The 17,872-nt window shown below is 40.7% G+C and overlaps 1 protein-coding gene and 1 long non-coding RNA gene across 2 annotated transcripts in view; both read right to left on the bottom strand.

Moving 5' to 3' along the window:
- The window catches only part of enpp6 (ectonucleotide pyrophosphatase/phosphodiesterase 6), a 32,564-nt gene extending 14,899 nt beyond the window's left edge, over positions 1–17,665 (bottom strand). Inside the window, exon 1 of the mRNA XM_039814272.1 lies at positions 17,328–17,665. Within this exon, the coding sequence (XP_039670206.1) occupies positions 17,328–17,565 (238 nt within the window). The 5' untranslated portion in view covers positions 17,566–17,665. The remainder of the gene's footprint in view (positions 1–17,327) is intronic.
- LOC120567324 lies at positions 9,600–10,651 on the bottom strand. Its single transcript, XR_005640542.1, has 2 exons — positions 10,512–10,651; positions 9,600–9,922 (listed from the first exon to the last, which is right to left on the bottom strand). It is a non-coding gene; the product is annotated as an uncharacterized LOC120567324 (long non-coding RNA).
- Positions 17,666–17,872: the final 207 nt, after the last annotated feature.

Here is a 17,872-nt window from a genome sequence, read left to right as displayed (position 1 = left end):
CTTTATGACCTTTATAATAAAGAGCACTTCCCTTAAAGTATGCTCTGTGTGGGAAGCCCACTGCCCTATACACATCAAATATGATGAGAACAGCTGATTTCAGGCAAGTGCAATGGTCACACTACAGCAGTCTGATGGCAGAAAGCACTTTCAAAGTTCTGCTTCTCCAGGTGGGTAGGCAAAACATTGCAACTGGTTACCACATATGAGGCTTCGGGGCGTTACAAGGCCCTATCACGGCCAAGCCGTCAATTTTAGATAGCTACTACTGTAGATGACATAAATCAATGATGTGTCCTGGCTTACATTTTAGATTTTTTTATTTTAATTGTAGAACTACGATTTAGCAGACCTTCAACACACAATCTAAAACTGATATAATAAAGACAAAGACTTTATTATATCCATCTCACAGACTGAGAGATTCACATGACTCATTCAGAGTTGCTGTTATCACTGTGTGATAACAGCAGTTATCACTGTGTGATAACAGCAGCTTCAAAAGCAACGACTGCTGTTACTGATGATATAATTCCCCTAAAAGTGACTGCAATAGAACAACAACTAAGTGAGACTGGATCTGCATTATGACAACAACTAAAAGGTTGGCTCCGTGTTTTACCTATGAATGATGCTTTATTACATCATCATGTTGAACTTTTCAATCAAACTATCAAGGCCAGATGCATTCACCCACACTAGATTATGGTAAGAAATCTCAACCCTTACACGTCTGTTATCCATTCTCTAGCATACAAAAATGTATACTGTTTTGTAAAGCACTCAGAGTACAACTCAGTAGTGAATAAAAACAAAAAACATGCAAAATGACTTATACACTTACAGTATCTTTATACTTGGCATATATACACAGAAACAAACTACAAGCCCGCAGTAATCCGTATCTTGTGTAGTTACTCATTAACACTCATAACTCATTGTACAGCCCAGCTTAGATCCCAGCAACTAATGGACCATCTGTACAAACATTCAAAGCACAGAGACAGCAATAAATGCTGAATTGGTACTGGGAACAGTCCCTGTAGACCAGGGGTCAGCAACCTTAGGCACGCGTGCCACCATGGGCACGCGGGACCTTAACCAACTCCTTCAGGAAGACAGGAACTTCAGAGAGTTGGGACTGCACGACAACATAACACATCGTGGTTAAACTGTACTGCCTGCCTGGGCGGCCTCTAGCTCACTCGGTTGAGTGTGCGCCCCATGTAGGCTAAGTCCTTTGCAGTGGCACAGGTTTGGATCTAGTCCAGGGGTCAGCAACCTTAGGCACGCGTGCCACCATGGGCACGCGGGACGTTAACCAATGGCACGCTGGCAATATGTGCGCAAGAGAGTTATTGATGTGTTGAAATGCTGAAGCACTCTCTCAACCGCACGCCAAATTACAACGTTCACAGTTGCGCGACCTGTTATTTACGGTAGTTTGATTGACTCATATCTCTGACTGGGAACAATACAAAGAGGATTACCAATGGCCGCTGGGGCAGATGAACTAACGCTAGTCTTGTTACTGTAAGTAGACTACATTAAAACCTTCGTGAGTTAAAAGCCAATACTTATCAATGCACTCACCTGTGTAGACCAGCATAAACATGTAGAAAGCGATATTTCAATCTTTGTCTGCTCAGTACACTCTTGTCCGCTGCGCTGTTTTACGCAAACACAGCTCTACTCTGCAAAGAACAAATTTTTATAAAACAAGCTAAAGCAAAATCTATCATTTTGTAGTCCGTTTATCTTAGTTTGCAGGGAATCTTGAAATTTTGACAAATTCTTATATACTTAAGCTGGCTGAAGAAACCATCCTCTCCGCTGGAGCGGTAAATATGGATGCATTATAAGACCAAAACAAATACATGTTGTTTACTTAATATGCACGTGAATGACACGTGAATGACGCAATCGTTATGTTCGTGTTCTTCATTCTTGATAATGATGCTGGTTGTGTTATTATTATTTTGCCACAGCATCGTTTCATTGAAAATGAGGCATACAGGACCTGCTTATGAGTCCATTAAAGCTGGGCTTTTCCACGTCAACTTTTCGCTTCAGGCTCTGTGACAGTGATATTTTTGTCAACCCATTTTCCACCAATCAGGACGCTGTATACTAAAACCATGTTTCCATAATCATAATAATAATATACAATAATAATAATTACAAACACAAGGTCCTGATTATGAGAAATAATCAGCCCTTTGCTGCATGTCATTCCCCTTCTTTCTCCCCTTTCAAGTCTAAGCTGTCCCATCCAAATAAAGACCTAAAAATGCCCCCAAAAAATTATCTTTAAAATATTGACTTCAATGTGCTATAGGTGCCAAAAAATAAATAAATCGATGTTTGGTACTGCCAATTTGTTTTGTTTTGTCATGGTTCATGTGTGCAATAAACACAACACTTCGTGAGAAAGAAATCGTGGCAGAGAATCGTGCTATCAATTCTAAGCTAAAAAAAATTGTGATTCAAATTTTTCCCCGAATCGTGCAGGCCTACTGTTAAACAGTGGTATTAGAGCAATTAATGCCTCATTTCTCTGATATCGAAATCACGATCAGAATTCGATTAACTGCACAGCCCTAGTGAAGTACAAAATTTTAATTCCATTACCTCATCCAGAGGACAAAAAGGAGTTAAATCCTCACATGGCAGGACATGTAAGCACCAGAAACGCCACCAGAAAGCAAAGATAGAGAAACAACAGACATAAGCTAAGTTTCTATCCACTTGTCAATCGAATTATCTGAAGTTCGGTAAAAAAACTCATGTGAATAAAGCTGGTAAAAGTGTTTCCATCAAACGGCTTTAAAGCGAATAAAAACCTGTGCGTAATGACGTCACATGCTGTTTTGTGATTAAATTGGTATATCGAATTGATTTGAGACATTTTAAGGTGTTTCCATTCATTTTCGCACTGAATCGCACAACATTCAAGCAAAACAAGCGAGCAAAGTTTTGCTAGACAAAAGTAGTTGTTAATATTAGAAGCCAAGGAAGCTACGATGGGCCTTTGATCTGATCCAGCTCATCAAAAAGGTGGAACTTGCCTTTTATTTTCCCTTCGGCACCGCTACGAGACAATTCTCTTTTTTGAGATGTGTATCGGTGTTTGATTTACTCCGGAGGACGTCCCACGGCTTGTCCTAACCTTTGTTGGTCATTTCCTTCGCGAGTTCCTGATAAATTAGGGCATTTCTTAGATTTTTGCTATCTAAAATAGCCGTTATATTTTGCTCGTAAATTAAATTCAAAAAGTCTTGTCTCCTCGTTCGTCCACTTACATCTGTCTTTGTTGACACCTGTCATGTGTGCAAACAGAGCGGAAATACTGGGCGGAAATGAACTAAAACTTCTTCTTCTTCGTTTTGTGGCGGGTTACAACTATAAAATGACCTAAAACTTAATCGCAATTCAGCAAATAACGTTTCCATCAGCGTTTATCGTATAAGCCGTATATCGATCAAGATAAAATCCGATGAGACCAAACGTATTTCCTCAATTCATATTTTGAATTTTACCTCTGGATTTTACTGTTATATATACATACACATAAGGCATTTTTCATTCGATAAAAACGTGTGGATGGAAACATAGCTATAGACAGACCAACACAGTCTCACTCCCATTGCGTAAAATACGGATGCTTGGTCAGGTGCCTTTGGCTAAAAGCGTCATATCTAAACACGCTTTATCTAAACGTGCTGGGTCGGGACTATTGGCGTCACTTTTGAAACAGGTTAAGGAAAAGGTCGTGGGTGGACTTACGTTTCCATGACACGCAGGACAAGGACAACAATAACGGGACGGTTGGGTTTAGATAATCCTCGTAAAACAGGATTATCATCTGCGCATGCGCGAACATCTTGCGCATGCACATGACCAGAGGTGTCAAAAGTATTCACATTCATTATTCAAGTAGAAGTATAGATACTAGGGTTTGAAAATACTTCTGTAGAAGTTGAAGTATCAACTCAAGCTTTTTACTCAAGTAAAAGTGTAAAAGTACAAAGTAATGTAAGGGGGGGGTTTCAAAGTAATGTAAGGGGGAAAAAATGCCATTAAGGACAAAAGCTTAGCCCCCACAGAGGCCTATAGTGCACTCCCCCACCTCCACAAAAAAAGGAAGCACCTTGTTCAATTGTATTGTTCTGTATGTTCAAAAATATAAAACAATAAAAAGTTCATCTTAAAAAAAACACAAAGGAGCACAAGGTGACATTAAAGAATGGCTTGTGTATTGCTAAATTAAATGATTTATTAAAAATGTAATAACAATAACTTACAACAATAACTTATTTCAGGTGTTTTTCAGACAATGGCAGCTACAGTCTGGTGTTACAATCCTCTCCAGTGAAATACAGACACACTTTTACACCGTTTAGCTGTCAGCATTTTAACCGTGTTTAATCCAGCTAATAGCTAACGGTAGGCTAACGTTACCTGCTGCCAACTGTAGTGTTAACTAGTGTCCCGTGCGGCGATGTTTCAGTTCCCTCAAACGTCCATTTTCGGAGCATCAAAGAGAAGCGCAGGCATTTAAGTGGCACCTAATTAGGAACCGAAATCTGCGTTGCTATTCGGTCCGACCGGCTATTCGGTCATTGGCACCGGTGCCGTATTAGCACCAGGTCTGTGCAGGTGCAATGGATCGCGTACAAACCAATAGACCCTTTGCACGTGACGTCACACTCTACTCCCGCGAATTATGAACGTCATGACGGACGGCGGAAGAGCTATTCTGTAGACGGACGGCAAGTCAAACGAGAACGTGTTCGCCCTTGTCCCCCGTGTTCGTTTTAGTGTATTCCCCCCTAAAAAAAAAAAACTGAATAACCGTGGGTTGTTGCGTTCTTTTTGTCACACAATACTATGAGTCGGAGAAAAGATGGATTTTTGTAACATTTTTAGTAACATTTAGGATTCTATTCACCCAGTTATTGACATATTACACAAATATATTTCACAGTTTGATACATGAAAATTACGTTTTGGTTAAAGTTAACGTTAGGCTACTGCTCTGCTTTCTGCTCAAGACTCGGCTTAAAGCCGTTGTTGTCATATAGCAACCGAGCGTCTTTAGCCAATTTCAGCTGCACAAGCTACAAAATAACTAATTAGGCGGTATTTAACTCATAATAAGACTGTAGCGACATGCCTATAGGTAGCAGTATACAGTGCTATGTGTACGACTTCTTCATTTGGTTACAACAACGACAAAAGTGCTTAAAATTGTAGAAAACCACAATGTTTACTATGTGTGATGCACGACGTAGCCATCTTTGAAAGTGAACTCGGGGTCCTCTGAGTTCAGACGACTTGACGAGTTGTATATACGACCTCGGTGGCGTTCTTTTTGCAATTTCCGGTTCGTAACTCCGCAAAACGACTCGTAAATCGACTTCGGTGGACAAAAAGAACGCACCATAATTCCTCTACTATGCGACAGTAAGTCGCTTGGTTATGACACAATCGTTAGCCTATTTTTACAAAAACGTCTGCTACGGAGCCATAACGTGAGGTACAAGGCTACGCCCGGGCGTAGACGTTATGGAACGGTGCATTGTGGGTAGCGGCGGCCATTTTAGAGGTAACGCAAACGCCGGTTGGGAATAAGATAATAGCGTAGCCGGCCGGTCTCCACCTCCACCGGCACGGAGAAGAGTTATGGACCGTGACAAAAAAAAAGTTGGCTATACCGTATACTGACAAACTTAATAGTGAAGCCAAACAATGCTACTTAAAAAAAATGAGGACATATTTATGTATGTATGTCATAAAAATATCAGTTAGCGTTAGCCGCGATGCTAACGGAGTTGACCACAAAGCAAAGCAAAAAGAACCCAGCTTTGATAATAATACATTAACTTTGTGAAAGTGCTGTGAGCTTGTCAGTGTCAGTCTGTGTGGTAGCTAGTTCCCTTAGCCAGGCAAGCAGCCTTCATCCCCCTCCCGCAGTCGACAAAAATCTCCAGAGCGCCCGGTGGTCTGGTGGATGTCCTGCATAGGACAGATCATGCCTTCACAGCGAAAAGTTTAGTTTATTTCCCCCTCAAAATTGGTAAATGAGCACTGTAGTGGTTATGACCATATACATGACTATGTAACTACATGGAAACGGGATAAATGATGTCTGTGGCTTGCACAGTAATAGCGTTACTGAAGCTTAGCTAGCTGAAAAAATATATAGGCAACTGCCGTTTTAGCTCAGGGGACGCTTCCACACGTAGCTGCAGCTTCTCCGTGTTACCTGCACTGATTCGGGTCTGGTTTTTTTCTATCGAAAGTACTAGCGTAGCTATAGCGATCAAGATTAACATAAAAATTGGCCGGAATTCTCCTTTTAAAATAACCTAAATAAAAACCTAATATTCTCAAATGACCAACGTTACAATTTCAATTACCTACTGCCTACTATCAGCCTACTATACAGCTATGCTATATACAGTCAGTATACAGTACATCTACTTCCGTACAGTGATTCCCACAATGCATTGCGACGTGACGAAACGATCCCGAACTCTATACATTGTCGTGTTTTTTTTTTTAAATAAACAATGGACAAATAGAGTCTTTAAACGCTTCAGATGTAAAGTTATTCGCTGTCAAAGTGACGTCAAAATGAATGGCAGTCAATGGAATACTAACGGGAGGTGATCGCTTTGTAGCATCAAAATGGCGCCATAGGAGGTTCGAGTTCTGAAGCGAAGCTTACCCCCTTGGTTGAGCTCTATTCACTCTATGCGATTTCTGCATATATTTTTTTTTTTTGTGTGTTTTTTTGAACGATGACAAGCCGGAATGAAACAAGCCGAACTGAAATAGGAGTAACGAGGCTATTTTTTTAAAATGTAAGGAGTAGAAAGTACAGATAATTGCGTAAAAATGTAAGGAGTAAAAGTAAAAAGCATGCTGTAAAATAATTACTCCAGTAAAGTATAGATACCAGGCAGGCAGCACAGATCGGGTACCGACACCCTCCCCACTCCCCAGGAGTGGTTTTTGAAGTGGAAAGAATCCGTCAGTGCTGTGAGTCATAGTCGTTGCTATGATACCATACAACAAAACAGCATTGCCCAAATAAGCAGCGGGCCACCGGCAGCAAAGAGCCTGTGGTCCGTCTGTTTTACTCCCCACGGAGGCAGCAGCAGCAGCAGCAGAGATGGCTAAACAGGTTGTCCATCTCCAGGGCTGTCAACATTGTCTCTGCAAAAAAAGTGGAGGGACCGAACAGCCCCAGCTGCGGCCGCTGGCTAACGTTAGTTAGCTAATGCTAACGAAGTTAGCTTGCTAATTCCACCGGACACTGGTTAGATATAATGAGCCAAACAAGTTGTCAGTCATCTGGCGAGAGCACTGTGCTTTCCTACGCTGTGACAATTGTGTGTTAATGAAACATTAAGTTGTTACATTTTACTAATTTACTGGCCCGTCAGTGTAATTTTGACATAGGTCAATCGGAAGAAAGAAAGGAAGCCACTTGTTTCTTACTTCTGTCATTCTTCCCATTCTTCCCTACTCATGTATACGGGGAGAACTGGCAGAATCCCGTTACTGCTGTTACTGAGCTTCAAGCGCTCCCGTCCTGCCAAGGTAAGGGGAGGACTTTAACACATGCTTACATTCATACTCATTAAAATAATATGCTTACAGATATCAACTTGCGCAATAAACACATCGGGATAGACAAGTTTGTTTGTTTTTTTAGTTGAAAGAAAATATCAGTAGATGACGGCACTTTAGAATGTAATTATCATTTTTTAATATATATTATGCATTTTATATTCAATTCAATGTTTAATTTGTTCAATAAAAGAATGTTGAAAATAATTTCCTTTCATTTGTTTTAAATTCAAGAAGCAATTTGAGAAAACATCAAAAATGTAGAACTGAATACATTGTAATATCTGTTTATTTATCGCAAGTAATATCATTAACGATATTCAACAACGTTATCGTATATCACATATTTTCCTCATATCGTGTTATCCCTAATATGCACACACCTAAGGATAGTCTCTACTGCAGTTTGGTCTAGCTGTTTTGTTCTAGCTTTTTACATTAACAGACCTGCCAACCTTGAAACACTTTTTTGAGTAGCAACTTACTGATTTATTGTCGAAGTTCTGGTTCATGAACACGGTTGCATTACATGCCAGTATGTAACAAAGTGGGAATCATCTTATCACAACCTTAAAGCTGGCGATGGTAATATGGAGCCAGGACAGTGACAGTAACCTGTGGTATTGAAAATAAAAATTGGCATTGAAACAACAAATATTGGAACTGAAAAATTTTGAACTGAAATATAAAACACAAACATCAAAAAGTAATAATCTCACAATGCTATTATTTTATTTCACTTTGACATATTTTTGCATTATGATAGGTTTTTCAATGCCAATCTACATTTTTTCTTGATGTCTGACTTTTTTCAGTGACAGTTTTTTTTTTTACACTGTCAGGATTTTTACAATGTCACTGTTTTCAGTTTCAACTGTCTGTCACTGTTTTGGCGTAGGGAGGAGGGGCCTGAGGGGAGGGACAAAGGGGCGTGGTGTACAGGTAATTTGCATAGGCTACTGGGAGAGACCGCAGCTCCACAGGCATCCTCACAGATTACCCATATCTGCAATGGCTTCCACAAGTTCACCTGGAACCTCCAAATCTCAAGTAAGTCTGTTTATTTCTGCCATTTCTTTTCACGTAGAAGCAGGCTGGTTTAGTGTTAACTTTAAATGTAGGCCTAAGCTGTGGCAGAGGTTAGAACTGTTCTCTTAATACATCCATGCTTAGCACACGTCAGCTAACTTGTGGCTAATTGTAGCTAAGTCTCCCGCCAGGGATGTCAATCTATCTTCTATAATCTAGTATTTATAATAACAGTAATTCCTGTCCTTTAGGAGTCCTAAGGCCAGTGTTACTGCTGGTGCACCGAGGCTTGACTCGCTTGCATCTCCAGCTCCGTCATGGATGTCTTAAGAGAAGCAAGCTCCGCTCTCTCTACCTGCCGCCTGCGCACGGGACGCCCTCCCCCATAACTATCCTCCAATCACAAGTATAGCTGCTGACTGACAGGTTTCTAGGCAAATCACACAGGCAGAACGCGTTACGCATACAACTGAGAAGAAAAGCACGGGAACAGTTAGTGAAAAACTGCCTTAGCTGAACATAAGTTAACATTATCATGTAAACAGTCCAGTACAATATTTTATAACTGTTAAACTGATATTATCGGTTAAAGGTTTCCTTGGACATACATGTTTAAACTTGCCTGTAAACAAAAACTAGTATGTCTGTGGTATTTCTGGCTTAAAGGCATAACCTTTACATTTCTCATCTGATTTCACTAAGTTGTGTATAATTACAGGCACCTTCGACTGGGAGGCAGCTTACGGAGAGACTGCTGAGAAGGCTTCAGGAAGTTCTGCAACGTCAGCCTGTGGATTTTGACTATTTACACTTACACTGTTTTTAGTCATGAAATGGGACTTGTACCCTTTGCACAGGCCAGTACACATTAACCCTCATATGCATTATCATTGCATTTACTGTAATTTGTTAAGAAATATAGAGTCAAATTCTTACTTGAATATATTTATTTGTTATTCACTGAAAAGGTACAGATTTAACTGTTTTGCTGGAGCCCATACTGTAAATGCATGTCATTTCAAAAATTGTTAAGGATTAAAATCAGTACTACATATAAAGTAGTAGTGGTATTTGTCATTTTAAAATAACAAACAAAATGTTTTTCCTGTGTTGTCCTGCCATGTTTATGTGTAAAGAATCACATAGTTCTGCCACAGTCTGCGGCCTCAGAGGGCACTGGATGGGTGGTAAAAGTACTCCACTGGCAGACTCTTCTGTCACGGTCCCCCTCCAAGAAAAGATCTTGTATATCCTGTAATTGACAAGTAATGTTAAAAGACTGCAGTTGCTTTTAGAATACTTCACAAAACAATTACACTTTTTTTGTAAATAAAATGCACACTTTAGGTGTGCATTTAATTTGTTATGCACATATGGCCATAATAAGCATCCAAAACAAAATTGAAAAAAAAGGTTTAATTGAACATTTTGAAGCTGCACAGGGTCCTGGACAAGTCTGGTAGTGTCAAGGTCCCTCTGGAAGGCGTGGTACAAACAGACTGTTATACAGTCTATCGGTACAAATATATAGTGGGTACAAAATAAATGCAGACTGTTGGAGGGATTTGGCAGGCGACCCTCTTAAAGACTGACACATCAGTGCACTATTAATATCACTTTAAACCCCCAAGTGGGCTAGCTGATGTGGTATTAGCTAGCGTTAGCGCTTGTTCAACGGGAGACTTAGCTACAATTAGCCACAAGTTAGCTGACGTGTGCTAAGCATGGATGTATTAAGAGAACAGTTCTAACCTCTGCCACAGCTTAGGCCTACATTTAAAGTTAACACTAAACCAGCCTGCTTCTACGTGAAAAGAAATGGCAGAAATAAACAGACTTACTTGAGATTTGGAGGTTCCAGGTGAACTTGTGGAAGCCATTGCAGATATGGGTAATCTGTGAGGATGCCTGTGGAGCTGCGGTCTCTCCCAGTAGCCTATGCAAATTACCTGTACACCACGCCCCTTTGTCCCTCCCCTCAGGCCCCCTCCTCCCTACGCCAAAACAGTGACAGACAGTTGAAACTGAAAACAGTGACATTGTAAAAATCCTGACAGCGTAAAAAAAAAAACTGTCACTGAAAAAAGTCAGACATCAAGAAAAAATGTAGATTGGCATTGAAAAACCTATCATAATGCAAAAATATGTCAAAGTGAAATAAAATAATAGCATTGTGAGATTATTACTTTTTGATGTTTGTGTTTTATATTTCAGTTCAAAATTTTTCAGTTCCAATATTTGTTGTTTCAATGCCAATTTTTATTTTCAATACTACAGGTTACTGTCACTGTCCTGGCTCCATAATGTGTCTCTTTTTTATTTTTTAGAGTAACTGTTGGGAATAATGTTACATTCCACATTCCATTCTGTGAGAACTCAGAAGAAAGTTGTTCTCATTAGTTTTATTTGTATCCTAAATTGCAACACTGTTTTTCTATCCGTGTGAGTGAACCAACCTTGGACTTACTACACGTCATCTAAATCAGTGGTTCCCAACCTGGGGTCCGGGCACCCCCAGGGGGGAAAGATCCCAGGGGGGGCGCGAGTCTTTATCTGGTTTGAGTTTGAGGTAAAAAAACTTTTGCACATGTTAAACAAATTATGATAATACACGAGAATATATAATGTATACAAAAGTCTGTATGAAAACTATATATTTTGTTGTTTCCTCGTTTTTCCTGCCGCCACGGCATCAATATTTGATGAATGAAACATGGCGGAGAAACGTCAAAGTGCTGACAACTCCTCTGTATCAAAAAAGAAAGTAAGGCTCTATCTCGAGAGTTACCTCAACTTTGGGTTCCGGGGTGGGGGGGAGGGGGGCTCAGCTTTAGACATGAGTAGGGGGGGCGCCAAGGAAAAAAGGTTGGGAACCACTGATCTAAATTAATGTAGTGATTGTTAGAGAATATGTATATCCTTGTGTGTCTCATTAAACCTTTAGAACATTGTGAACTGAACCCTGCTTCGTTCCGCTTTGATCTCTGAGATCTCGCCACTGCTTTCAGAATCTACTCACAGAGATCAAGCCAGTAGATGATAGGATTCAAACCAAAAAGCAATCCTGATTGGATTTTTCACAACAGTAACTAACTTGAGTACTCTTTATAATTAAATGCAAACACATAAATGTTGAAATGACTGAAAATGCCCATCCCTACTACGTTAGCAGTGACATAAACTAATGAAGCGCAACGCTTACCTGTTTAGATGGAAATTAGCCAAGTCGGCGTCCTTTAGGGCTCTAAGCCTCTTAGCTGTGTTTTACCACATATCTGGTCATAAAACTGTTTAGAGATGCTGAGGTTATTTTAGTTTGGGTAAAATTAATCTATCTCTGTTAATCCAGTTCGTTTGTTTGCTGCTTTAGCAAATACTGGCTTTAGCATTCTTGTCAGAGAAGATAGTATTTCAACTTAGAATGTTTCCTTAATATCTGATCTCATTTTTTGATTAAATACAGTAAATATATTATATTTGGCCTTTAACACCTCCAGCATGAGTTTAAACACACCTACAGGAAGACAGGAACTCCAGAAGTTGGGAGAGCACTACACGATAACTCAATTGTACTGTTTTCCTAAATTCTCCTTGATTCAAGATTTTTTTTTCTTCACGTATGTGAATATCAGTTGAGTTTTTCCAAAACAACATAAGTTCTGGTGAACGTCACAAATTTTGAACTTCTATTTGCTATTTATGGCCTGTAGGCCTCATTGATCTGAGCTCATACAACTCGTTTTTGAGTTAAAAAAAAAAGCATAGTGTATGGATTATTTTGTCTAGAAAGAAATACTCATATAAAACATATTGTGGTACATATCACAGACTACTTTGTGTCAAAGCTGAACAAGGAAATTTGTTTTTAAACTGTTTTAAATTTGTTATCTGTTGTGTTCCTGGTCGAAACTGACCGGTATGATTTAATTAGTAAAGAAAGGACATAGGCCCAAAACTACACATTACAAACATTACCATTACAAAATGAATGAAGAAAAAAAAAACAGCAACAAAAACAGTAACCAAAAACATTAAAATGTCAATCAATGGTGGTTGTGTGTGCTCATGCACATGTTGGACAATTTGTGATGGTGGTTGCACGTGCCTTGCTTGGGAGCCGGGGCTACAGCCCAGATTTCTTTTTATGAATAGCCCCAGTTCTCAACTTTTACAAACATACGTATATAAACCTTGTGTCGCATAATGTGGTGGAATTTCCAGCTTACGAACTCATGCTATGTTTGTTGAGACCGTTGTACCCCAGGTCTCATTCAGGTCAGTGTCCAACATAACCTCATAACCTGCCTCGGGCGGAGGAGTAGTTCAATTCTGTCTCCATAGAGACGTAACAGCTGTATGATAATACAGCGCTGCCTTATCCTGCCAAGGTCAGGGAGGAAGTTAACACAAAACACATGCCTGATGAATTTGGGTTAAGCATCTTCTTTTTAAGGCACCGGCAATATCTTTGTTTCCATTGAAGATTCAGCTAAAGTTAACGCCTCCAGCATCAGATTAAAAGAACACGCCGACTTATTGGGACTTTAGCTCATTCACAGTATCCCCCAGATTAAGATAAATCGATACATACCCTTCTCATCTCGGTGTGTGTTGTAACTCTGTCTGATGCCCCCAGCGCTAGCTAAGCCTAGCACAGATCCTGGAGGTAACCGGTTCCATCTAGCCTACTGCTCTGAATAAGTGACAAAATAACGCCAACATGTTCCTGTTTACTTGCTTGTTTTGTATAGTCACAGGGTGTACAAATAACAAGGTCACTATGCTTTTACTATCTAGTAATTGTTGGCTCTATTACTCCAACTCTGAGCAAACTCCAGGTGAACTCTCTGCTCCTCACCACAGGGCTTCAGGTGCTGCTAGCAAATCACTCCGCCCAAGTAGCAGAAGTAGCAGTGCTTCGCCTTTCTGAGAATATAGTTCCCAGTTTGTATGCGGTTAGAAGACGGCTGTGTCTCATGTGACCTTGTTATTTGTACACCCTGTGACTGTACAAATCACAACATGTAAACAGGAACATGTTGGCGTTATTTTGTCACTTATTGGGAGCAGTAGGCTAGTTGGAACCGGTTACCTCCAGGATCTGTGCTAGGCTTAGCTAGCGCTGGGGGCGTCAGAGAGTTACAACACGCACGGAGATGAGAAGGGTATGTATCGACTTGTCTAACTCTGGGGGGTTAGTGTGAATAAGCTAGGTAATAAGTCCGGATAAGTCGGCGTGTTCCTTTAAATACTCCTTCAGGATAACAGGAACTTCAGAGAGTTGGGACTGCACGACACCATAACACATCGTGGTTAAACTGTACTGCCTGCCTGGGCGGCCTCTAGCTCACTCGGTTGAGTGTGCGCCCCATGTAGGCTAAGTCCTTTGCAGTGGCACAGGTTTGGATCTAGTCCAGGGGTCAGCAACCTTAGGCACGCGTGCCACCATGGGCACGCGGGACGTTAACCAATGGCACGCTGGCAATATGTGCGCAAGAGAGTTATTAATGTGTTGAAATGCTGAAGCACTCTCTCATCCGCACGCCAAATTACAACGTTCACAGTTGCGCGACCTGTTATTTACGGTAGTTTGATTGACTCATATCTCTGACTGGGAACAATACAAAGAGGATTACCAATGGCCGCTGGGGCAGATGAACTAACGCTAGTCTTGTTACTGTAAGTAGACTACATTAAAACCTTCGTGAGTTAAAAGCCAATACTTATCAATGCACTCACCTGTGTAGACCGGCATAAACATGTAGAAAGCGATATTTCAATCTTTGTCTGCTCAGTACACTCTTGTCCGCTGCGCTGTTTTACGCAAACACAGCTCTACTCTGCAAAGAACAAATTTTTATAAAACAAGCTAAAGCAAAATCTATCGTTTTGTAGTCTGTTTATCTTAGTTTGCAGGGAATCTTGACATTTTGACAAATTCTTATAAACTTAAGCTGGCTGAAGAAACCATCCTCTCCGCTGGAGCGGTAAATATGGATGCATTATAAGACCAAAACAAATACATGTTGTTTACTTAATATGCACGTGAATGACACGTGAATGACGCAATCGTTATGTTTGTGTTCTTCATTCTTGATAATGATGCTGGTTGTGTTATTATTATTTTGCCACAGCATCGTTTCATTGAAAATGAGGCATACAGGACCTGCTTATCAGTCCATTAAAGCTGGGCTTTTCCACGTCAACTTTTCGCTTCAGGCTCTTTGACGGTGATATTTTGACAGTTCCTTCCCGAGGCTATTTTGCAGAGGCACCGTAGCTCCATGTCGTCCCCCCTCTCTCTCCCTTTCCTGTCTTTAAGCTATCCATATCAATTAAAGGCCATAAAAGCCCCAAAAATGAATAAATAAACTTTACTGCCTACATTTTCTCCTCAAGCTTTGTGCGCAAACAGACTTTCTTAAATGGAGAGATGAATGGTGCACACACTACACTGACGCTCCCATAAGTCGTTCAAGTTCAAGCAGCAATAAGAACCAATATTTACGTTTAGAATGGTGGCGTCCTCTAGTGGCCAGAGATAAAACAGGAGCAGAGCAAAAAGTAAAGTGACAAAGTATAAGAGCGGCAAGTTCCACCCTGCATGTTGGGCTGGTTTATGGCTCAAACAAACACAGGACTTCCACCAAGGAGACAGGGGTTCGGGCCCCGTTTTTAAATAAAAGTAAACGGCATGTTTACGGAACAAACGGAGCTAGGTCATGTTCGTCGTCACATGCGTAACTGGAAGTGAAGTAATGTCAGATTTTTACCCAAAACCACAATGTTTTACTAAACTTAACCAAAGTAGTTTTTTGTGCCTTAACATAACCAAACTGTGCCTGTTTCACAACATTAACGGTGTGTTTAAAGCCGATGTCACTGCCCGATGTGAGTCGAGCGCAGATTTGAGTCGCGCATGAGTCGCGCATGCGTCACTTTGCGACGAGTAGCCTACAAGATGCTAACGGCTTTTTGAGCTAACGTTAGCAATCAAACAATCATAGATAGCTAAAACGTTTTTGAAATGACTGCTGCTGCTGAGCTAACGTTAGCTATCAAACAATCATAGATAGCTAAAACGTTTTTGAAATGACTGCTGCTGCTGGCTACAAGTTAGCAATCAAACACAACAAAGGCTGTCACTCGAATGGCGTTTTGAGCTAACGTTAGCAATCTAACAATCATAGATAGCTAAAATGTTTTTGAAATTATTTCCATCTTCTGTTATTGAATGTAAAGAGAAAAGTTTATTATTTTATGGATTTCACAAATTTTAGTAAGACACGTTATGCAGTAAACCGTTTAAATCTGAGCATGCGCAATTCACATCTGCACTCGACCAGAGCCGGTCTGACTCGGCTAACATCGGGTATGACACGTTATGCCGTAAACCGTTTAAATCTGAGCATGCGCGACTCACATCTGCCCTCGACTCACATCGGGCAGTGACAGCCGAAACCATTGCATTCTCTGGTTTTAGATATAAGGACGGAAAATGCTTCTAGAGTAACTTACTCTATACTCTTACTCTGAGTAACCCTTTAAACCAAACACTCCTAAATATCATCTCAGAGCTGGTTACAGGTGCAGACTACTTGTTTTCATATTTGGCAGCTGAGGACCCACCTTCACAGGTTGAATGAGGTGGGCTTCAAGAACTTGGTATGGTCAAAAAGGGGGCTTAACGGCTTGCAAAATATTGTGCTGTCCCTGCTATCATTGGCTGATATATGGCTGATACGCTGCTTCTTATATCCCTGAGAACTGAGTAGGCCTACTGTTTTCTATTTTGACTTGCTATCACTGGTCTGTGAATTTATGAATGTACTCTGACACCTTTAATATTTGTGTCCTCGTACAGATTATTTTCTATGTGGACATAAATAAATGTGTTAAAGTGTGTGTGTGTGTGTGTGTGTGTGTGTGTGTAGAGAAGGAGGAGCGCTTAGTTTAGCCAGCTATGCAAGAAAGATGAAGTTGAGACAGAGCTATAGCCTACTTCCTAACAGAATGCACAAAACTCCAGCCAGTCTAAACTGCACCATTCTGAATTGGACCACAACACAAAAACTAAACGCCAAACACACACACACACACACACACACACACACATACACACACACACACACACACACACACACACACACACACACACACAAAACACATGATATATTTCCACATATTGACACACGCGCACACACACACACACACACACACACACACACACACACACACGCACAAACATACACACACAAAGCACATGATATAGGCTATTTCCACATATTGACACACACCACACACACCACACACACACACACACACACACACACACACAGCAAACCGTTACAAAGCACATCATATAGTTCCACACACTGACTCACAACGCACAGAAAGCGAGCGCGGGTGTGCACATTGTCTACTTTGTTTATTATTAGCCTACTGATATATTATTATTTTCATATTGTGGCTGATACGCATGGGCTAGGTTCTAGGTGTTATTTAATATTGTTGACATGGTTGTTCCGTTTCCACAATTGTTTAACTGACATGATAACATGTTTGATCGTTCGCATCTTAAAAACTGTGCTTTTCACTCTTGTACTTGCTAAAGTCATGCTGATAAAGCCTCTTTAAATGAAAGTGAGATAGCCTACCTGTCATCAGTGAGTAGTAATTAGGGTACGATAAACTCGGGAAGTCTGGTGTCATGTAGTCCACCTTCACCCCGTTGGCCACGAGCTCGCGAAATCCGGGTAGAGCGTGCAGGTCATCCATGTAGTCATAGCGGAACCCATCGATCAGAAACACGAGCAACGGACGGGCTGCGAGACACTGGTGCCCCGCTCCGAACAGCAGTAGCAGGGAGAGCGCGGCTGTGTGTGTCGGGGACATGCTGTGCTGGGGTTCTGGAAATGATCCGGCAGCTGTGTGGGAATTATGTCCAAGTCCTACGCAGTTAGTGACTGCGGCCAAGCCAGCCTCCACAAAAACACAGTGGGAAGCAAGCCAGCCCCCCCCACTTGTTTTGAGGTTCGTGTATATCCTGGGCATTACGGTAAGAGTGACTTCAAAATAAAATCAATTTCACATTCATTTAATAGTCAACAGTTTAACAGTAACAGTTAGTCAATTAATAAATAATTCAATTCCATTTTCAATTCAATTCTATTTATAGTGTCAAATCATAACAGGCGTTATC

Source organism: Perca fluviatilis, chromosome 10, assembly GCF_010015445.1.
Source record: "Perca fluviatilis chromosome 10, GENO_Pfluv_1.0, whole genome shotgun sequence".
Classification (NCBI taxonomy): Eukaryota; Metazoa; Chordata; class Actinopteri; order Perciformes; family Percidae; genus Perca; species Perca fluviatilis.
This window is presented reverse-complemented; position numbering and strand designations above follow the sequence as displayed.